Source organism: Aspergillus welwitschiae (assembly GCF_003344945.1).
Source record: "Aspergillus welwitschiae strain CBS 139.54b unplaced genomic scaffold BDQ94scaffold_61, whole genome shotgun sequence".
Lineage (NCBI taxonomy): Eukaryota > Fungi > Ascomycota > Eurotiomycetes > Eurotiales > Aspergillaceae > Aspergillus > Aspergillus welwitschiae.
In genome coordinates, this window is record NW_020798755.1 from 81,497 (window position 1) to 101,550 (window position 20,054).

The window sequence follows — 20,054 nt, forward strand, 5'->3', positions numbered from 1 at the left end:
CTACTACTACTACTACTACTACTACTACTACTACTACTACTAAGCTAACATTTGATTGCCTCTTAATGCGGTTGGTCATTTAAAGTAGACGCCTCATAACCTTAGTGGCTAATCCACACCCTGCGCACTGGGACACTTGGAAGGTCCCGGTACCATGTTTCCATCCCATAGTTTCGCCTGTCGACTTGCCATTTTGCGTAAAAGTCCAAATTGCGTCTCAAGTCTGAAGAATTGGGGAGGCGAAAGTGGGAAGCTTGGCCTGGCGCTGTCAGCCAGACTTGTCCCGATTGAGACGGAGCCACGGACTACTATTGAATCCCCCAACCGCGATGAATCCACCCTAAATCAACTGCTAGTTCAAGGGGGGGCGGCGCGCGGATGGGCGGATTGGTGAAAGGTGTGGTCCAACCTTGTTTCTTTTGCGGTTCCTCCATTGAATCGATCCACGGCCCAGAACTTTGAGCGTTTTGGAGATTTTCGAACCTTTTTGTGAGGATTTTCAAGAAAGGCTCCTCTTGTCGCCCGCATGGCCAGCCTCGTGCCAAAAACCACGGTGTGGGTTTCTCCGACCCACGTTCCCGTCGCCGCTTTTTTTTCCTTTTCTTCTTTTTCTTTTCGGCCAGCCGCCCCTCCCTATTGGGGCATTTTGGCAATGGGGACCTGTTCTTGCACCTGCTCTTTCCGGTATGACGAGAGTGGTGGTTGTTGGTCTTAAGGAGCCAATGGGAATTGGGCCCTTTTTTTACTCCCACTGCTCCATACTTACATTGAGCTCCTTTGCGAATTCCAGTCCCTTAGTAATGAGTTTCTTCCAGCTACTTAGAACTTGGTAGTACCGTAGACTACGATGTCACCAAAGAGTGTGCACCACGCGACAGCCCCTTCCCTACCTTAGTACTTACTGACTTACCAGAGCCATTGTCTAGTCCAGTCCCCGTTCAGCTCGTCCCAGGGATCTGACCTAAACTGGTTCGCGCAGCCATCTTCGATGGTCGGCATGCACGACGAGTGACTCGATCTTGGCCCGATGCATGTGGTCACCCACCAGCGTCTATCTAGTTATTTTCCCCTGTCGCTCAGTCCTGCAACCCTCGCCTATTAGCCTGTTATCGTCGAATCGAAGCGTCCCACCCTGCCCTCCTGGGGGGATCAGGAAGAAACTTTAAGTTAAGCTAAGCCCGAGAGGTGATGAGCTGTACCTATCATATTGATCCTTGGTGGTCCTCACCAGCTTCTCTCCCGGGCTCCAGTGGCCACAGACCATGGCCCTGAGGGGAGGATTGTGGACAGCAATGAAAGTGAAAACGCCCCAGCCGAACGGTTGCAGAAAGTGGGCGTCCGTCAGTCAAGAGTCCTGGCCACCGCCCCCTCCTCCTCCCCGGCATCCACCTTGACGTTTCTATAGATGGTGCGGTTTGGAAAGGGGGGCGCGGCGTAAGAGTAAGTAGTTTGGTACACTTCGTAAGTTCGTATATGATGTTGGGAAATTTAAGATGAGCCTCTTGGAAGGAATGGCCTGGGCAGTTAGATTAAGCATGATTGTCGGTAGTGCTTTTCCTGACCAATTGCTATTCTTGGGTTTTTCTCTCTTTAATTTTTCCCGTAGTTGATTACTCACTTACTGCGTGTTATGTTCAGCCGCTCATGGCCCCAGCCAACAATAACAATAACAACAAAGCAAAGAGTTGGAGGTAACTAGCTATCTAGTAGTATCAATCTCGAGCCTCTCTGTCTACTATTAGGATAAACTCAAATCATCTCTTTCAGCTGCTCTCGCATCCACCGAGACCATTCTCCTCTTAGTGTATCTCCGTACCAATGATGGTACTCGCCTGGCTGTTGTCAATTGGAGACTTTCCAGGTGAGTGAGAGAGCGAGTGAGTGTGTGTGCCCCATTCTGCTCCTGGTTGATTGATGTGGATGTTGCGTGTGATGTGTTCTATCCTCCTCCCTTTTCCGACCTATAGCGGAGTTCAAATTTCTCGAGCTGTGCCGCTAGCGTAGGGCGCGGCCTACCCAGTTCCCGCGCTCTGACGTCGGTGAGAGACGGTTCCTTCCCTCTTGCCCACCCACCCACTTCCATCCCTAATCCTAATAGTGTCAGTCAAGTCACACTCATTCAGGAGGAGAAGAATAAAAGGACGATGGAGGACGATGGGGGGAGCTAAGACCCGAGCATGGTCTCTCTTGCCCCGTTTCTCGTCTCGTTGCATGGATGGGTTTAAACCCAGAGAAGCAAAAGCAGAGCAGAAGATAACTGGGGGTTCCCAGAACCATGAAGCCATGGGAATGGATGGAAATTGGTTTCCAGTACCATGTCACTAGCCCAGCCAGAACCGAGGACGGGCGGGTCAGCCCATACAATCCCGGTAACGTGGTCGCGATCTGAATCGGAGATGGTTCCATTAATTATCTTACTACTATCTACAGTAGTGTGGTAGTGTGCTCTTCTGGGTGAGTTGCTCAGATCCCAAGCGGCATGGGGGGAAAAATATAATTTAGTACAAAGTAAATTGATCACAAGTCCAGTGGCTGAGGAAATATCCGGTGTTGCACCTTCATATTATATTTTTTTTTTTGTTGAGGCGGAGGTCATGTTTGGAAAATTACCATGGCAGGGTCTTGCGACCGCAAGAGATTGATTCATCGTCATCACGTTCTTACATGAGTATCACCATCATCGTCGTCAGCTTGGCTGTTTTATTTAAGGAAACAACCAAGAATCAGGTTGACGTGACCCTGAATTGTCTGGTAGAGATGAGTTTAGTGGTTTTCTCTAATTCAATGGAAGTGCTCTCTTCCGCATCGTCAGGCGGGGCTTGTTGGATATTACTTGTTACCAACAAGATGAGGGGAAGAACGATCCCTCGCATCCACACAATCTCATGCAAGCACGGGTGCTTGTCTACTTACCTCGATAATAGTCTAGTCGTTCCTCGGAATCATTCGCACCCTCGGGTTACGAGGAGGGGAGGAGGATTGTGGTTGACTCCGCACCAAGAGAGGCAAATACCTCATGACGGCAGACTCCGACCCCATATTAACACGCGAGAGCTCCAACTCTGCAGACCAACGCAAATTGAATTGCGATCGAAAAGCCATGTCGTCATCCTGCATGGGTCTCTGCCTTTTTCCGCAGCAACCCTTCCCCGATATCATCACCTACAGCATCATGGCTGAAACTGTGCAGCAAATGTTGATGATTAGTCCGATCTAATTTGCTCTACTTGCATGAGAGTGCGGGTTGAGCTTGCTAGTTATGTAGTATGTACGGTAGATATCTGACCACAGAAAGTAAATGACGACCTCGCCCTATAGTCCGGATCACGTCCCATCCCGGTCTATAGTAATCGGCTAAGAACCATGAACTGGTTGGACAAAGCTGCAATACGAGCCTACCTTTCTGCCACAAAAATAATACCAAAGTGAACAAACTTTCATTCTTCGATCTTTCCGATAGATGGTTGTTCTCTGTAACGCACGGTGCACCCATCGCATGATACATTTGGGCCTTGCGCCGAATGCTGTACCGCCGACCATGCATGCAAAAACGAATCCGAACAATACCTTCGACAGGAAGAATATTCGATGGAAACTCTGCGCAGAGGCATGGAGTTGTGCTCCATAGTGCAGCTGCCTGCAAAAGGGTACTTACTTCCTGTGTGTACTGCTGTGTGTACTAAGAATCTCCCAGCATCAGCAGTGAGCCGCCCGTTGCTATACCGCCTCAACCAGGATCCCTTTCCTGCGTAGTGGTATTACGGGGATTCCTAGGCCCTGCAGCCCGCCCGCCCTATGGCCTCCGGCTACGGCGTTCCCAGGCGGCCAAGTCATCAACTCTACCACTTCTTTACTAGACTCAGATGAATTAATCACCAATCATCGTGCTTGGACTCTCTGGACTTGGGTCTTGGCTGCTTTCTTGCGCAACATGTCCACTGCATAATGGCGTCCTATGAATGCCACCATTGGCTGCCGACTGTGATATAGAACTTTTAAGGGGTGGGATGGGAATCGGAAAGCAACACTTATTATTTTCTCCTTTACCAGAGTGGTTTTGAGGCAGCCGTTTGGTTCTTACTTACCCCCTCCATGTGCCGTCTGTTCTCTTACCTTTCGCCTCTCTTCGGGAGGACATTTCAGTTCTGGTGGTGTACCTGTGGTAACATTACCGGTATCGCAGTAGAATGCGCTTTTGAATTACCACATCAGCGTACTAACCAGGTACCTGCTAAAAGGCCTGCCAGATCCAAAAAGGCAAAAGAAAAGGAAAAGGGACAGCCAGTCAATCATGGCTAGCAGATGGGGTTTTTGGCCCACTCCATTCCTGGGAGCTTTTTTATCTCTAGTCGTCCAGTGACTTCCTCCCCCACGGAACGGGTATACCCTTTGACGTATCTTTGTGATCTGCCGCCACTTCCCCGCTACCTTGAAACACTCTCAAGGGCTCAAGGCGAACCTTGGTCGCTGCATCTAAGCTTAACTCTTGGCGTTGCCTACCCTCCTGCAATCTTTCCCGTTTCCCTTTTTCTTTTTCTTTTTTTTCTGCTTCACATTATTTTCTTTTCCCATTGATCCACACCATTTTCGTGTCTACCCTCCTCCTCCCACGCCTTTCTCTTTTGGTCACTGGTCACTCCCCTCCCGACACGCTACTTTGTATAGACACGGCACAAACTACACCATTCAGTTCTTCCCTCTCTCTTCACCCCCCCCGCCCCCCTTTACACTCTCAATCCTTTTTGGGCGTAGTCTACCTTCCCTCACCCAGGTTCAACTTACTTGCCTTCCTCTGTAGGCTCGCAAGCCCACCGTACTCCGTAACCTCTTCCACACCCACGCCCCCCTATGGATATGATGAATTATTCCCGCACGCCAAAAACTGCCACAAATGGAGAGTGCACGGAACGAAGAGTAGAGGAAAATAAAATAAAACAGAAATTATGGAGTAGGCACTCCATATTCCACAGTGGCTAACCATGAAGGAGAAAGAGTACCTGTGCCTGACTGAAGTTGTCGTACTCCATACGCCATTCCATGAATCCCTATTGCTTGTATTTGCCTTTTTCTTCTTTTGCGCCAAAATCCACACTTTGTTCACACCCCTCTCTCCCTTCCCCTACTTGCGTTGTCTGCTACGGAGTACTATCTATCTCTCCTTTTCGCTTTTGCCCTTTTGGTCTTTTGACTTTGGGCTCAACGCTCGTTTCTTTTTTGTGGCCGTCCCGTGTTCGCCTCCTAAATAGTTAGTTAGTCAATAACGAGATAATTGTTGCTGCTTAGATAGAACTACTTACTTCCTGCTTAACATAACATAATACTTAATATTACAAAACACATAGTCACTTACTGTCTGCAACCAGCAAAGTATATCGCAGTAGTAGTCCTTGTCCCTCGTAATTAATATACATATACATACTTACATACATACATACATGCCTGCTTGCCTCAGCTCAACAGCGGAGTTTCAGGTGTCCCCTTTTCCGCACACCCTGCGCGTTTTAGCCTTTTTACGTTACTTAAATGCTGCTGTATGAATTATATTACAATTTCGAATTAAATCAAACACAAGTAAGCAAGTAGTGTCCGATTGCTAGTTAGTTAGTTAGTTAGTCTTGTCTCGCAGCACTTGAATCTGGAGATGACGCAAGATTTGTATCGCCCAGTCCGATTGTTATTTCATCTATCTACTAGATACCCATGCATTTCGTTTCCCTTAGATTATGGTGATCATATTAGGAAAGTGAACACAAAAATAGAAAAGAAGCAAATGGTGGGATGGGGAGGACCTAGAAATTCATTTTCTGGAAAATGAAATGGGGCTATGGGGGTGTGGGAGTGAGGGAATGAGAAAAAATAAAGAATAGAATAAAATAGGAAAATAAATAAAATAAAATAAAAAGGGAAAAATAAAAGGAAAATGAATAGGGGAAGGGAAGGAAAAATGGTGAGAGTTGAGTGAGAGGAAAAGCCAAAAAAGAAAAATGCAGGAAGGGAAAAGGAAAAGGAAAAGAAAAAGGGAAAAAAAAAAGGGCAATGCTCAATTCAGAAAAAGACCCCCCTCCTCCTCCTCTCACACACACTCTTTCTCTCTCTCCCCTCTCTCTTCTCTCTCCTAGAAAAGAAATCTCATAAAATAATAAATAATAATTATAACAAAAATAATAAAATTAAAAAATATAATAAAATAAAAATCGATCTAAACCAGGGAAAGAAAGAAGACCCATCCAAAACCTTGAGAGTCACCCGAGGAACTGGTTCCCATTTGGAGATTTCCACTGCCACTAAGCAATTCCTCTCGTTTTTTGCTTTTTTCTTTTTCTTTTTCTTTTCTTTTTTTTTTTTTTTTTTTTTTTTTTTTTTTTTTTTTTTTAACACTGGCGCCGTTTCGAAGCCTAAGCGGCCCAAAGTAACGATCTGCAACCGTCCCCGACGGGACGTCGTCAGTGGCACTAGGCCATCACCAACACGGCAACGCCAGGGCTTCCCTTCGTCCCTGCGGTCCATCCTCATGCTGAGATCCTGTATTTGTTCATAAGCTTCGCCGATCCCCTTCGGGGCCCTTCCCCAGACTGTCTTGTCTTTCCTTCTTCCTGACTGTCGGGTTCTCACCTTCAAGGGATTTCTGGATTGTTTTTCTACCTCGAGCTGACCTGGCTCTCTTCTACTCTTTCTTCTCTACTTATTTCCCTGGCTACTGCCCTCAGGAAACTATTTTACTTTGCGCCTCTCCATCATCCTCGAAGCTTGTCCTACACTTGCATTCTGCGCCTTCCGTTCCTCTATACATTTTGCGCGGATCAATTCATCTGCTCCTCCCATCCTCCTTGTTGATCATCCTCGCGAATCTATTTTTCTCTCTCCCACCCCCTTCCATTCTTCTGCTCCTCCCCACCTTCTACCATTCCAGTTCACCCGCGCAATTCCCTTCTTGACCTTTCGCGGGGAAATCCTGTGTTTTGGTTCCTGCATTTTCCCAGGGATATCTTTGCGCCGTGATCTCGTGCCCCCAACGTCGACCACGTCGTTAAATTATCTTTCTTGTCTCACTTCTTTTTTTAAATTCAAATCCACGCGATAAACCAACTATCCTCCATGACGATGGTCATTGAGAACCAGAACCGCCAATACGGCGGGATGGGCTTCGATAACGTGTATCAACACAACATGCACCACAGCGCTCCGCAGTTCACCGACCCATGGACCGCTCAAACTTCGTCCCATTCCACTCCCCCGGTCTACGCGACTTCCATGGGACCCAGCCAGATTGGCCTCAGCCATGTTAAGCAGGAGGAAGTGAGCCGCCCACCGATGTCTATGCCATACTCGAGTATTCCCGTTTCCGCTCCCTCGATGGTCGCCGGGAGCAACTATCCTACTGCTACTGCTTCGAGTTACCCCGGACCGGAGATGATGGGTTTGTCGCACGACATGCCGCGCACTTCTTTTGATCAAGCTCCGGCCTACACCACCGCCTCGCCCATGACCAGCTTCGCGCCTGCGAGCTACGCCCCGCTTAGCTACGCTCCGTCTATGCACCAACACCAGGACCGTCGGATATCTCATGCGTAAGTTTACCTCATGATCTGAAGCTTTCAGCGGTGTGTATATGGAGGGAAATATGCTTACATTCATTTTTTTTGATCTTGTGTAGTGATGCTCGCGTCGGTCAATCGCAACCCCCTTCCGCCCCAACATTCGGAGATGCTCTTGATGCCAGCCGCGGAATGGTCGCGCTCAGCCAGGATATGACACCTCGCAATATCTACGGCCCTCGCAGCTCGCGAGGCTCGGGTGACTCTTACGGTTTCCCCTCGACACACTCTTCTGGATCGTCGATCTCTTCCGGCGGAAACTACCCCTACTATTCCGCCTCTGTCGCATCTGTGGAGTCCTCTGTGACTGACTACAGCTCTACTACCTCGGAATCTTACGAGAACGGCCACCTGTCGCGGACGCTGCCTCGCCCGTCGAACCTGTTGACGGGAAGTGCGCCTCCGGGACCCCAGTCGATGATGAGCCAGTTTAGCTCCAAGATGCCGTCCAACACCCAGAAGAAGCACAAGTGCAAGGTGTGCGACAAGCGGTTTACCCGCCCGTCGTCTCTTCAGACCCATATGTACAGTCACACTGGTGAAAAACGTAAGTTCCAGAACGAGTCTCTTTTAGTAGTGGTCTGTGATACTAATAGTCGGGAATCTAGCATTCGCATGTGACGTGGAAGGCTGTGGCCGTCATTTCTCGGTCGTCTCTAACCTGCGGCGGCACAAGAAGGTCCACAAAGGAGAAAAGGAAGGTGCTTCGGGCGAAGACGAAGAGTAAATCAAGCCACTCTTCCTTTCAGTCTCGAATGCCTCCCCCTTAACGCCACCTTAACGGGGCGGAGGAACAGCGGACTACGATCCTGAGACGCATCGCAACACATTGTGCGACGTCTCACTCCTGAATCGGGTTCGGTGTTTTGTACAACAGCTTCGATTCCTCTTCTACTACTTTTCTTCCTCTTTCCGTCTCGGCCAGTGTGGCAGAGAAACGATACCCCATTTCCTTTGTTTCCTTTGTTTTTTTTTTTTTTTTTTTTTTTTTTTTTTCTCAGATTCCCCTGGACAGGCAAGACACGGTACAACGGCTCGGAGGGTTGCTAGTGATGTCTTTATTACCCAAGTTTATGACCATAGAGGTACCGGTTGTTTTGCTGGTTGGTGATTTGGTTTTTCCTTTTTGGTTTTGATTACCCATTTCCTTCTTATCTCTCGCTAGACTAGGGAGTTGGTCCGATGTTGTTTGATTTCCTTTTCTGTTCGGCATGGCTTTTTCTGCTCAGATACCAGCTGGGGTTTGGTTCTTGATGATTCACTTCTTTTTCCTGCGTTTCCGTGACACGATTACAAATCGGAATTATACGCAGCAGGCCTTTTTTTTCTCATGTCCTTTTTCTTCCACGATCTAGAATATTTCCTTTCTTCTCTCCCCCCTTTTTTTCCTTGTGTTTGTTTCCATCCGGTTACTTGACCTTTTCCTTGCGGTGCCGCAGATGATTTGTTATCGGGAATTAGCATGGGCCGTTGATCTGAGTTGGGTTTGATTTTCTGCTGGGATAAATTGCTATAAGGAGGTGCACTCGCGTTGGCGAGTGCAGGGCTGATACCCGTTGCAATTGGGCGGAGCATGGGCTGGGAAATGCAGGCTGATTTGTTTGCCACGGTTAAACTTGTTTGGAGCATACAAGACACCCACGGTGTCACCACGGTCGCTACTATATACCTTATTGTCTAATCAAGATGCTTGAAATGCACCCCCGGGGTTCCTTGTAGAGTGACGCTATCGTTATCTCTGTACTTTTTTTTCTTCTTTCGAATCAGTCTTCAATGCTCAGTGACAGTGATTCCTGGTCCGCACGCGCCCGACCTGTACAGCCTTCACGGGAGATGGATCCATCTACGTTGCCCTAGAAGTACGAAATCCTTCTCCGTGCAGCAGGTAAGCTAAGACCCTTGCTTGCTTGCCTGCTTGCGTCCATCCATCGGCGTACCTTCTTCCCTGGGACTTGAGGGAGCTGAACCGGAAGCTAAAGCATCTGTGCCTTGGGGGCCCAAGCAAGGGTCACCCCCGACTTTCTCCGCATCGTCCGAATGTCCGTCTGTCAATCAATTCTCGGATATTCCGAACGGACGATTATCGGTATCTGTTTCTATTTCCATATTGCTGTTGGTCTATTACAAGTCAACTACGTTTCTCGATGATGGACCTGTGATGCCGACAAGATCACCCCAAAGCAATTGCCGCTGCTCTCGAGTCAGACGTCGCGCACACACACACACACTTCTTCCGATGTGTTTTGTGTCGACGCTGCGATACCGGGATTATCTTTATCCTGCTAGTAAATTCGTGATGGAAATGTTGAGCGAGCAGCCTTAGTTGGATATGTATAATATGTATATTCTCCGATATGTGCCAGGGGAAAGTTGATCTTGACGGGTTTGGTGGTGGTGTAACAGGTCGCTCGCCGGGCCGGGGTATTAGAGAAGTGGTCTCGCTCTGAGGATTCTGCATAAACCTGCAGGATTTACTAACTATTCTATATTCATGCTCAGCTCAAATCAGAGGTATCTTGCCATATTCGAATATAATCGTCAGCAAAACTCGCAGTATCCAGCCACACGGCAGGTCGCCGCCCCGGTAGTATAATTCGGCGTTGTGGCATCATACCGTTCCGTCTTCGTGTTGAGCGTGCCTTGAGCCTTTCTGACATTGCATCTTATTCTACGCTGTATCTATAGATGTAAACAGACAGTACACCGGGGGTGTGCATCTCCAGGAGGACTTGCAGTCTAGTCATATTGACCTGCTCCTCATCTCTATGCATCCACACAGAGACTTAGTAGGTTCTCTTTGCCCTACCAAAGTCGGGGAGAGCCAATAATACACATGAATTGCAGACGAGAAGCTCCGCTGTGAGGATGGTACTGATATCTAGATTCGGCAGAATTGTCATGAAGCTTACCAACCGATCCTCTAGAACTGCGTCTTCGTTATTTAGAAATTGAGTCTCATACCCACAAACATAGCTAGAGAGCCTGTATGTTCGACACGCGATAGCTATTATTACATGGTCTTGCTGTCCTACCGTGACAGTTAGTTGCGCTACGCTCCGAATTTTTATACGAGATAAAGCTGACGGTGAAGCACAGCTGCCAGTTCTGATCATTGTGCGAGCTCTGCTGACATATTTCTCATGTCGCGGGTACCGGCGTGGATTGTTCATGATCTTGATGGATCTATATCAGAATATGATTGTTGTATGACTATTTGGGGCTGTTTATTTACAACTAGTATCTGAATCCCGAATTCACACCCATCAGCCGTCCCTGGTATCTCTCTATCACCTCTCCCAGCTTTACCATGACTCCTGCGGCTAATGTCCGCACCTGTTCTCGTGGATCACTTGTGTCTTGGACCGGTGGCGTCCGATCGAATATCTCTCCTACCCACTCTCGTAGCTCCATGACCTGCGTGGCAAATTCGGTGACCAGGCGCTCTTCTCCGGATGTTCCGGAGGCGATGTTCAGATCTACAGCTGCGAGGAAGAGGGATAGAAGCGAGGACAAGATGCCTGGATCGTCTGATATGGGGCGTGCATGGAGCGAGAGCAGGAATGTCAATGTTTCGTGCGTGACGGCTGCAAGATAGGGCGTGTGGGGGCCCATTGTTGAGAGGATGAGAGTGAGAGTTTGAATGAAGAGACCGAGGAGATGCGGAGCGTAGAAGGGATTGTAGGAGGGAGCGGTGGAACTGGTTTATTAGTGATGATGGCTTGGCGAAAGATTTGGAGGAAGGAAAAACTTACGACGAAAATTGCATGATCATCATTTCGAAACGACCCTTCAGAGGATAGAAGAACCCATCCGCAAGGACCCTGTATAGATCTTTTGCGGTGGACTTCTGTCTCTGTGCCTCACGTTGCTGACGTTTCTTTTCGACTTCCATACGTGAGGAGAATGTGCGGACCTTCAGTGCATTGGGCCCTGATAGCGAGTCTGAGGCCTGGGCAGCCAATGGTTCGAGCGAGGCGCGTGATAATTGCTTGGTTAGGCTTGCGATGGGCGATTGGGTCTCTGGCTGATACAAGGCTTCGAGGTTGCCAGGGAGCTTCTTAGACGGGAACGAAGCGTCGGATACGCGTGGTAGACCTAGTGCTTTAGCGTCTGCTTCGCCATTTCCGCCGAGTTCGCGAGCACCCAGGCCTAGGGCTGTAAGAATTGTAGAGCGCTGTGGTTGAGATAGGTCTCCATCGAAGAATATGGCCGAGAACCAGTGGCCCATCTTAAGAGGTTGAGATACGATCAATGCGATCATACTTTGAAGTTGAATTTCCTGGAATTTGGGGATCTTTCCATGCTCCTGTAAGCCCACGACGACAAGTGCCAATTCTTCTATATTCTCAGCAAGCTCTGTTCCAAAGCCAGTCTTGCGTCGGATCAGGCTAGGGGCGGTAGCAACAGCCAATTCGTAGCGCTCTACATTCTCAGTGTCGCGTAGGTAGGTTATCAGGTCGCGGATATACCTAACTCATGTTAGTGATCATATGGTTACGGCTAGTGTTGTGACATACACTGGTGCGGTAGGTTTGTTGCGTTGAACCAATGTTGGGTCATCATCAGAATCTGAGGGATCTTCATCGGGCTTTTCATATGGGATGAGATCTTCGTCTTCGTCGTCGTCATGATCCGAATCATTGATCTCTTCTATGGCGACAATCTTTGCTCTTCTGGTGTCTTTCTTTGGCGTATCGGTCCCAGATGTTTGATTCTTGCTACGCTTCTCGGTTGGTCTTGTCGCAGGCCCTCTAAGCGTTTCAATGGATTCAATAGACCCAACGGTATCGTGTAGTTTGGCAAGGTCCAAGTACCAATGTGCCTCATCACTCTCCATCTCCTCGAGATCAAACCTCATCCCTTTGCCCTGTTGCTCGATGAGCTGCGAAATTGTAGTTCCAATCAGCATACCGAGGAACCGAGCTCTGGGTGAAGATGCCGCCAGGCGGTTTGAGACAGTGTTCAGAAAGATTCCAGTGCGACCAATGAACATCATTGCTGCAGGATCAAGTCGTTGGAGGTATCCCGCAGCGAGAAGAACAACTTGGGCATTGGCTGAGAGAGGTCAGTGCCTACCTCCTATATGTAATGTATGGATATTGTACCTTCTTGACACCTAATGGGAGCGTGCTGAATGTAGAACTTGTCGCCTGATTGATCTAGACTCTTACTAAGAAGAGTATTGATCGAGTCTAATGCGATCCGTGTCAGCAGGAAAACATTGTTAAGCAGGCTTAGTCTCACCTTCTTGCTGTGCCAGTATAGCCACTAGAGCACGACGCAGCCCCAATGAATGTATCGAACCACCTTGGCCTTTTGAGAGCCAGTCTATAATCTGACCTTGCAGATCTGACCGTTTTGATACGGCAATTGAGCAGAGAGCTGCTACACTACTAACCACTTGTCCCGAGGTGTTGCTGGCACTGTCGCCAGGTATTTCACCTGAGAACTGCCTCTTCTCGAGATCTCGAAAGACAGCTTCGAGCAGTGCTAGCTGCTCCGTTGGCCGGAGACGGTCAAAAAGCGAGCTGTACTGTTCAGAAAGTGCTCGCTGAACAAGAAGTCCAGTATATATTTCTTTGACCACCTGATCTGCATCATTATGCTTAGCCTACCAAGCCTATCAGCGGAGGCGTCCTTAAATACCTGTATAGCCCAAGCTTAGCGACCTCCCAGTCAAAAGAGCCACAGCTTTCCATGCCTCTTCATCACCGAGAGCAGTCTTCGAAGACATATAGAAGATGTTGGAACCTAGCCAGGTGGCGTACTTTGAGCCTTCCCCAATCCATGAGATTGTGGAAAGCCCGTCAAGCCCAGATATCAGAGTAAGCGCTTCCGCCGCCGTCGACAAAACTTTACTGGCAGCAAGTATTGAGAGCAATTCCCTCCAAGCCACTTGCTTCTGTGTCGCATTGCTGTACAAATCATCCATGTCAGTGTATAGGCGAAACGCAAAGTCACTCGGCTCCAGCAAGGCGGAAATAACCGCAAGTGTATCTCTAATCTGTATCTTATGACCGGATGATTTGGCTTGCTCAGCCGATGAACGGGACGCAGCTATGAGAGAACGGAGCTGGGTCACCAGGCAACTGATTCCCGCAACACTGCTGAGACATCTCAGAAGAGCAGCTCGTAGCTTCGTATTACCTGATTTTGGACTTTGGGATTGTGGCCCAAGAGCCCCCCAATGATCCGGAACTGTAATACTAACCAGAACATTGAGAATTTGCGCTGTTACTGGGCGCGGGACCCGTATATCAAAACCGGTAGGGGATGCTGTCTTATTTGATGGATCTAGTATGGCTAGAGCCTGAGCGAGTTCGTGCTCGTCGGGTTTTGCCTTCAAAACGGCCAAGATATGGTCTGAGGATGTTGCGTCCCCGGGGAGATCGGCTCTGGACCGGTGCTCAGAGCCGTTGGATGTGGTGGCTGGATATATTCCCTCGGCAGCAGCCGACAAGACGGGCTGCTGGCTGTGCTTGACCGTCTTAACGGCCGTAAGTAGACCATCCATTTTACAAATGTGGCATTATCCTCGTAACAGTTGCGAGGAAAGGAGGATCAAGTTGTGGAAGTTGGAGGAAATTGTATGGCGCGGAGGGGTCACGTGGGGCGGTGCTGTATCGATCTAACGACCATTGGAGCTCACCATCCTCATCATCCCATCATCACCTCCACACTGTCTACAACTTGAAATCTCGAAATCTATAGCAACGTAGCTCTTGGCTCTGGAGCTAGTATTTTGCTTACATCTCCGACACCAGATTATCTAAACTGGCGCAGGAGCTCATAATAAGTGCAGCTCGGAGGCAAGAGACACTTGCTTATGCAACAAGAGCTTGAGTAGAGGCAAATAACTAGCGACCTATCTAACCTAGACAACATAATCGGAAAATGGCAGCTACAGGTGCGCCTCAGCGATGGTGAGATGGCTTCTTCACCCGTTAGCAGCAGCTGCTCATATCACCAGGAAACATCTATACAGCGTCCTGACTAAGTCTGGACCCTTCAGCGATGAAGATTGGGTCCCTGGGCAAGAGACGATAAGTGCTTTAGAGTCATCGAAAATTCTGTGCGTTTCTACGACCGTGATAATGCCGTCATGCTCGCTAACAGAACTACAGAGTCATGTTAGTCAAGGCGATTCTTACTCCCTTAAAGGTTCAATAGATAATAACCAAGCACTGCTTACAGAGGAGCTGGAGGTCTAGGATGTGAAATACTCAAGAACCTGGCATTATCAGGTTTCAAAGACATTCACGTCATTGACATGGGTAGGTCCTTCCTAACTCGCAAACACAACAACTGACTAACACAGGCAGATACGATCGATATTTCCAACCTAAACAGACAGTTTCTATTTCGCCAGTCAGACATAGGCAAGCCCAAAGCTGAGGTTGCTGCTGCCTTTGTAGAAAGACGAGTCAAGGGAGTTAAGATCACTCCCTATGTAGGAAAGATTCAGGACAAAGACGAAGATTACTACATGCAATTCAAGATCATCGTCTGTGGTCTTGATAGCATCGAAGCCAGACGATGGATTAACTCGACCCTGGTCGGAATGGTTGATTTCGAGGATCCAGAAAGTCTGAAGCCGCTCATCGATGGCGGAACAGAAGGTATATTTGCTCACTCATGCTGGAGGGGAAATAAACACAGCTAACCGATAACAGGATTCAAGGGACAGGCGCGTGTAATTCTACCCACGCTTTCCTCTTGTATCGAGTGTCAGCTTGACATGCACGCGCCGCGACCGGCCGTCCCTCTTTGTACCATCGCAACCATTCCGCGCCAGCCTCAACACTGCATCGAATGGGCTCATCAGATCGCCTGGCAGGAACAGCGCAAAGATGACGCATTTGATAGTGACGACATGGAGCACATTGGCTGGGTCTACAATGCTGCTCTGGAGCGGGCGAAGCAGTTTAATATCCCCGGCGTCACTTTCCAGATGACTCAGGGAGTCGTCAAAAACATTATTCCAGCTATTGCCTCAACCAATGCCGTGATCGCAGCCGCGACTACCTCCGAGGCATTGAAGATTGCCACATCTTGCAACCCTTACCTTGAGAACTATATGATGTATGCGGGCGAAGAGGGCGTGTACACTTATACCTTCGAGGCGGAGAAGAAGCCAGACTGCCCGGTGTGCGGAAATCTGGCACGCAAATTGACTGTGAACCCGAATATGACGCTCGAAGAATTCATCGAAACCCTTGGAGAACGGCCCGAGGCTCAGCTGAAGAAGCCTAGTATGAGGACGGAGGAGAAGACACTCTACCAACGGTTCCCGCCGCAGTTGGAGGAACAGACTCGCGCTAATCTGAAGCTCAAGCTGAAAGACCTGATCGAAGACGGTCAGGAAATTGCAGTCAGTGACCCGGCGTATATCATCGATTTCCGCTTCCGACTGGCGTTTCAATAGACAGAGGGCCCCTGAGATGGACCTGCAACTACACGTTACGAAGAATCGCTGATGCTCTGATGATCATGTTCAAGACCTAGGAAGTCAAATCTGCTTTTTCTATCACAAAAAGATCCCAGTCCAGACTCCCAACAAGTGTAAAGAAGGTTGTCACCAACTTTTCGTAAAATGTACAAAATCAACAAGACAATCCAACGCCAGGCCAATGCATTATATAGCTTTGAATCATTTTTCACGGAAGGCGGAGCCAAATGGCTTTGACTTAGCGCATAAGGTCCGTCAAGCCGCGCTTCCATCTTGCGCATTTCAGCTTCAGGACCTTGACGCTCTCCAGGAAGAGGGTGTCGCTTTCGAATTGGCCAACACTCTCGATGTTGAAGATGAAGTGGTCGCGGACGCGACCGAGCTTGACCTTGCCCTGGAACTCCTCGTGTCTCAGACACTCTCTGCTGACGGTATCCTTGAAGGGATCCACAACAACGGCCTTCAATTCGCCCTCGTGGCCCTCATATCCGCTGTCCTTCTGCTTAGCCTCCTCACGAGTGACCTTCTCGAGGCCAATGACACCGCTGGGGAAGCACTTGGCGAACTTCTTGGCATCGTCACCGATGATGGGGCGGAGGATCTTGATGTCGGGTAGTAGACGGTAGGTGGCCGTGGCGACAGGGGAGAACTTGGCATGGTCGGCACCGATACCCTTGATACAGTGAAGTTCCATTTCAATCGCCTGACCGGGGCGAAGCTTGGCGACCAGGATGTCCGGGTTGACGGGCTGAATTGCGTCATCGCCAGCAAAGAACTGTTCCTGGCGACCGACGGGGTGGAATGTGATATCTTTGGCGTAGACGTGCGCATTCTTGTAGAGTTTGCGGGGGTCAGTCTCCTCGGGATCCGCGTTGGGGTTCTTGGTACATTCGACGTCCAAGCGCAAGACGATGGTGTTGTAATCGGCGGGACTGCTGCCATTGGGATCGTCGTCGGTAGGCTTCTTGAACCAGCGCATCCAGTTGATGCCCTCCACGGAACCCTTGAGGGGAATCAGACCCAGACGTTGTGCGAGAACCTCATCCTGAATGACAGAGGTGTTGTTGTGGACGAAGACGTATTCGATGGCGATGCTGGGCACCTCAGCCATGAGAATGCGACGGAAGGCATTGGCAATGGAGGCGTCGACTCCGATGAGAGAGAAGGAGGATTCGAATCGCTCGTTGCGGTGGAAGTCGATCTTGAGATCCTGTTCGCGAAAAAAAAGATGTGTGAGCGTAAAGCTGATGAAGCTTGACTGGGAGGAGGGGCAATTGAGCGCGGACACTTGAGTACTACCAACGTACATTCTTGAACTTTTCGAGGGACCATTCGTGCGACTCGCCGGGCCAGTGACCAGGAAAATCTGTGGAGGGGATGTTGGAGACGGTCTCTGGGTTGATGTCGACGATCTGGAAGTCAATGCAGTCAGTATGATGAAGGACGAAAGAGAGAGAGAAGAAGCCACGGTCGGAAGAGGGAACATACCCTTCTGCGATCAAGCTCCTCCTGCGAGGGAACGAGAGGCGCCATGATGGACGAGAATGTATATGCCGCGGGGAAAATTGGAGGAGGAAGAGGGACAGACGAAGTGGAGGGAGCAACTGCGAAAAGTTCTTTGGCGGAAGCGGCAGTATTTTCTTGAAATTCTGCAGGCCGCAAAGGCGGAAAGATGGTTGGTTATAACACACCCAGCAGTTTAGGCAGGAATTGGCACTAGTGGCGGGAGTTATAGACGGCCAACGGCAGACCAACCAGAGACGGGCTGATGACCATAAGCTCCTCTCACGTGACTGCCCAAATTGTATCTCGCCTGGAAAGCGCAACCTCATCCAACGAGGAGCAAGCGTCAGTCCGCATCGCTTCCAATCCCCGCCAATTCCCCCTCCTTCCAACCCAATTGCGTCTGGATTGAGGGCTCTCCGCCTCACTTCACCCTCATCCTCACTCCCCGCTCTCCCGAATGGCTGCTTCCTTCACTCGCCTGGCGGGCAGCGCGCCCAAAAGGCTCTGCCTCCGCCCGTCGAGCTTCTCCAGAAACACTGCTATCCCCAGATCCCGGACGATTTCGACGTCGCTGCCTCGCCGGTACGCAGAGCCCACCAGCTACCAGGCCACCCGTCTCATCCCGGCCGACCCGACTTTCACATCTCTGGCCAACAAGGAGGGCCCTTCGGAGGCTGATGTGGGCGCCGCCCTCGAGTCCGAGGACTCTGGAGCCGGCCGCAAGATCCGCCATTACACTGTCAACTTCGGTCCCCAGCATCCTGCTGCTCACGGTGTGTTGCGTTTGATTCTGGAGCTCAATGGTGAAGAGATCGTCCGCGCCGATCCCCACGTCGGTCTGCTTCACCGTGGTACCGAGAAGTTGATCGAATACAAGTCCTACATGCAAGCCCTGCCGTACTTCGACCGATTGGATTACGTCTCCATGATGACCAACGAGCAGTGCTTCTCCCTGGCTGTTGAGAAGCTGCTGAACATTGAGATCCCTGAGAGAGCCAAGTACATCCGGACACTGTTCGGTGAGATGACACGCATTCTGAACCACCTCATGTCCGTCCTTTCCCACGCGATGGATGTTGGTGCTCTGACACCTTTCCTGTGGGGTTTCGAGGAGCGTGAGAAGCTCATGGTAGGTGTTTTCTGGCATGCTGAGCTGTATGCGAGCCGCAATGACTGACACGAGTCCTCTCAATTAGGAATTCTACGAGCGTGTCTCCGGTGCCCGTCTCCACGCTGCCTACGTCCGCCCTGGTGGTGTGTCTCAAGATCTGCCCCTTGGTCTCCTCGACGATATCTACCAGTGGGCTACTCAGTTCGGTGACCGCATTGACGAGACCGAGGAACTGCTCACGGATAACCGTATCTGGAAGGCCAGAACCCAGGGTGTTGGTGTCGTCAAGGCTGCCGATGCTCTCAACATGAGTTTCACTGGTGTCATGCTGCGTGGTTCCGGTGTCCCCTGGGATATCCGTAAGTCCCAGCCTTACGATGCCTACGACCAGGTTGAGTTCGACGTGCCCGTCGGTGTCAACGGTGACTGCTACGACCGTTATCTCTGCCGTATGGAGGAATTCCGCCAGTCCCTCCGCATCATCCACCAGTGCCTGAACCAGATGCCCGCTGGTCCTGTCCGCGTTGAGGACTACAAGATCTCTCCTCCTCCCCGTGCGGCCATGAAGGAGAACATGGAGGCCCTGATCCACCACTTCCTTCTGTTCACCAAGGGTTACGCCGTTCCCCCGGGTGAGACCTACTCCGCCATTGAGGCCCCCAAGGGTGAGATGGGTGTGTTCCTGGTCAGTGACGGTAGCGAGAGACCCTACCGCTGCAAGATCCGTGCTCCTGGATTTGCTCACTTGGGTGGTTTCGACCAAGTGTCTCGTGGCCACCTTCTGGCCGATGCTGTCGCTATTATCGGTAAGCTATACCCAGACTGCCCCTTTTCGCACTAACTGCAAGCTAACACATATCTTTTCAGGAACAATGGATCTTGTGTTCGGTGAGGTTGACCGGTAGAAAAGGATGGGACCGTCTGATTCCAACGAAGACCTGTATAACAGCTCAAGACACATGACCCTGATTTATTGGTGCCAAAATCTCGATTAGAAGTTGCAGATATACCAAGAGAAAGATTAATTGTCTCTATTATTACCATCATTCGGCTTGTGCGAGTTGTGTAACAGGTCCCCTTGGCCATGGCGATCTCCAAATCCAGGTCCAGCCTGCTGTACCAATGTCCTTTGCTTGCTTTTTTTCATGGCGTTGACTTTTTCCTTTGTCTGTGTCGCTGATGCTGCTTCCATCGACTGTGTCTGTCCGTCCCCTTTCTTTTTCTCCTTGTTCTCTTCCATAAACCCTGTGTATAGTGATCAAAACATCGACTACGATTTGGATTAGATTGGAGTAGTAGTAGTAGTAGTAGTAGTAGTAGTAGTAGTAGTAGTAGTAGTAGTAGTTTGTGGAAAGTGAATTGTGTCTTGTGAACGTATTCAAATTTGACTGTT

The 20,054-nt window shown here is 49.7% G+C and overlaps 8 protein-coding genes across 8 annotated transcripts; 4 read left to right on the forward strand and 4 right to left on the reverse strand.

The window, feature by feature from the left end:
* Window positions 1–2,097: 2,097 nt before the first annotated feature.
* BDQ94DRAFT_154064 (uncharacterized protein) lies at window positions 2,098–2,733 on the reverse strand (the record flags this gene model as incomplete). Its single annotated transcript, XM_026768246.1, has 1 exon — window positions 2,098–2,733. A coding segment is annotated over exon 1 (287 nt), but the record flags the coding sequence as incomplete, so codon positions are not given.
* A 2,090-nt stretch (window positions 2,734–4,823) lies between these two features.
* On the forward strand, window positions 4,824–5,352 carry BDQ94DRAFT_154066 (uncharacterized protein). The gene is made up of 2 exons (XM_026768247.1): window positions 4,824–5,238; window positions 5,298–5,352. Exons 1-2 carry the CDS (start codon window positions 4,980–4,982, stop codon window positions 5,306–5,308), a joined length of 270 nt encoding a protein of 89 aa, XP_026620402.1. The 5' UTR covers window positions 4,824–4,979; the 3' UTR covers window positions 5,309–5,352.
* A 1,663-nt stretch (window positions 5,353–7,015) lies between these two features.
* BDQ94DRAFT_117465 (C2H2-type zinc finger protein) lies at window positions 7,016–8,559 on the forward strand. The gene is made up of 3 exons (XM_026763701.1): window positions 7,016–7,568; window positions 7,655–8,142; window positions 8,204–8,559. The coding sequence occupies exons 1-3, from the start codon at window positions 7,096–7,098 to the stop codon at window positions 8,320–8,322; spliced, it is 1,080 nt and encodes a 359-aa protein (XP_026620403.1). The 5' UTR covers window positions 7,016–7,095; the 3' UTR covers window positions 8,323–8,559.
* Window positions 8,560–8,583: 24 nt separating this feature from the next.
* Window positions 8,584–9,302, reverse strand: BDQ94DRAFT_154068 (uncharacterized protein). The gene has a single exon (XM_026768248.1). It carries the CDS (start codon window positions 9,222–9,224, stop codon window positions 8,886–8,888), a length of 339 nt encoding a protein of 112 aa, XP_026620404.1. The 5' UTR covers window positions 9,225–9,302; the 3' UTR covers window positions 8,584–8,885.
* A 1,497-nt stretch (window positions 9,303–10,799) lies between these two features.
* On the reverse strand, window positions 10,800–14,130 carry BDQ94DRAFT_184961 (telomere length regulation TEL2 family protein). The gene is made up of 6 exons (XM_026774765.1): window positions 13,242–14,130; window positions 12,840–13,187; window positions 12,701–12,787; window positions 12,113–12,650; window positions 11,348–12,064; window positions 10,800–11,292 (listed from the first exon to the last, which is right to left on the reverse strand). Exons 1-6 carry the CDS (start codon window positions 14,107–14,109, stop codon window positions 10,830–10,832), a joined length of 3,021 nt encoding a protein of 1,006 aa, XP_026620405.1. The 5' UTR covers window positions 14,110–14,130; the 3' UTR covers window positions 10,800–10,829.
* A 134-nt stretch (window positions 14,131–14,264) lies between these two features.
* BDQ94DRAFT_117484 (NEDD8-activating protein UBA3) lies at window positions 14,265–16,151 on the forward strand. Its single transcript, XM_026763702.1, has 6 exons — window positions 14,265–14,518; window positions 14,566–14,667; window positions 14,720–14,725; window positions 14,790–14,869; window positions 14,918–15,214; window positions 15,269–16,151. Exons 1-6 carry the CDS (start codon window positions 14,490–14,492, stop codon window positions 16,018–16,020), a joined length of 1,266 nt encoding a protein of 421 aa, XP_026620406.1. The 5' UTR covers window positions 14,265–14,489; the 3' UTR covers window positions 16,021–16,151.
* BDQ94DRAFT_117488 (DNA-directed RNA polymerase core subunit RPC40) lies at window positions 16,152–17,838 on the reverse strand. Its single transcript, XM_026763703.1, has 3 exons — window positions 17,533–17,838; window positions 17,352–17,456; window positions 16,152–17,254 (listed from the first exon to the last, which is right to left on the reverse strand). The coding sequence occupies exons 1-3, from the start codon at window positions 17,575–17,577 to the stop codon at window positions 16,283–16,285; spliced, it is 1,122 nt and encodes a 373-aa protein (XP_026620407.1). The 5' UTR covers window positions 17,578–17,838; the 3' UTR covers window positions 16,152–16,282.
* BDQ94DRAFT_154074 (NADH-quinone oxidoreductase subunit D) lies at window positions 17,815–19,948 on the forward strand. The gene is made up of 3 exons (XM_026768249.1): window positions 17,815–18,679; window positions 18,747–19,467; window positions 19,529–19,948. The coding sequence occupies exons 1-3, from the start codon at window positions 18,008–18,010 to the stop codon at window positions 19,564–19,566; spliced, it is 1,431 nt and encodes a 476-aa protein (XP_026620408.1). The 5' UTR covers window positions 17,815–18,007; the 3' UTR covers window positions 19,567–19,948.
* Window positions 19,949–20,054: the final 106 nt, after the last annotated feature.

Bases quoted from the DNA above. Each gene is read 5' to 3' on its own strand.
- BDQ94DRAFT_154066 (XM_026768247.1), top strand. From the start codon at position 4,980: ATGAAGGAGAAAGAGTACCTGTGCCTGACTGAAGTTGTCGTACTCCAT.
- BDQ94DRAFT_117484 (XM_026763702.1), top strand. From the start codon at position 14,490: ATGGCAGCTACAGGTGCGCCTCAGCGATG. The intron at 14,870-14,917 runs GTAGGTCCTTCC...TAACACAGGCAG, and splicing joins CATTCACGTCATTGACATGG to ATACGATCGATATTTCCAAC. The intron at 15,215-15,268 runs GTATATTTGCTC...AACCGATAACAG, and splicing joins CATCGATGGCGGAACAGAAG to GATTCAAGGGACAGGCGCGT.
- BDQ94DRAFT_117488 (XM_026763703.1), bottom strand. From the start codon at position 17,577: ATGGCGCCTCTCGTTCCCTCGCAGGAGGAGCTTGATCGCAGAAGG. The intron at 17,457-17,532 runs GTATGTTCCCTC...ATTGACTTCCAG, and splicing joins AGGAGCTTGATCGCAGAAGG to ATCGTCGACATCAACCCAGA. The intron at 17,255-17,351 runs GTACGTTGGTAG...TTTCGCGAACAG, and splicing joins CCCTCGAAAAGTTCAAGAAT to GATCTCAAGATCGACTTCCA.
- BDQ94DRAFT_184961 (XM_026774765.1), bottom strand. From the start codon at position 14,109: ATGGATGGTCTACTTACGGCCGTTAAGACGGTCAAGCACAGCCAGCAG. The intron at 13,188-13,241 runs GTATTTAAGGAC...ATAATGATGCAG, and splicing joins GCTAAGCTTGGGCTATACAG to ATCAGGTGGTCAAAGAAATA. The intron at 12,065-12,112 runs GTATGTCACAAC...AACATGAGTTAG, and splicing joins AACAAACCTACCGCACCAGT to GTATATCCGCGACCTGATAA.
- BDQ94DRAFT_154068 (XM_026768248.1), bottom strand. From the start codon at position 9,224: ATGCTCCAAACAAGTTTAACCGTGGCAAACAAATCAGCCTGCATTTCC.
- BDQ94DRAFT_117465 (XM_026763701.1), top strand. From the start codon at position 7,096: ATGACGATGGTCATTGAGAACCAGAACCGCCAATACGGCGGGATGGGC. The intron at 7,569-7,654 runs GTAAGTTTACCT...GATCTTGTGTAG, and splicing joins GACCGTCGGATATCTCATGC to TGATGCTCGCGTCGGTCAAT. The intron at 8,143-8,203 runs GTAAGTTCCAGA...TCGGGAATCTAG, and splicing joins CAGTCACACTGGTGAAAAAC to CATTCGCATGTGACGTGGAA.
- BDQ94DRAFT_154074 (XM_026768249.1), top strand. From the start codon at position 18,008: ATGGCTGCTTCCTTCACTCGCCTGGCGGGCAGCGCGCCCAAAAGGCTC. The intron at 18,680-18,746 runs GTAGGTGTTTTC...CCTCTCAATTAG, and splicing joins AGGAGCGTGAGAAGCTCATG to GAATTCTACGAGCGTGTCTC. The intron at 19,468-19,528 runs GTAAGCTATACC...ATATCTTTTCAG, and splicing joins CGATGCTGTCGCTATTATCG to GAACAATGGATCTTGTGTTC.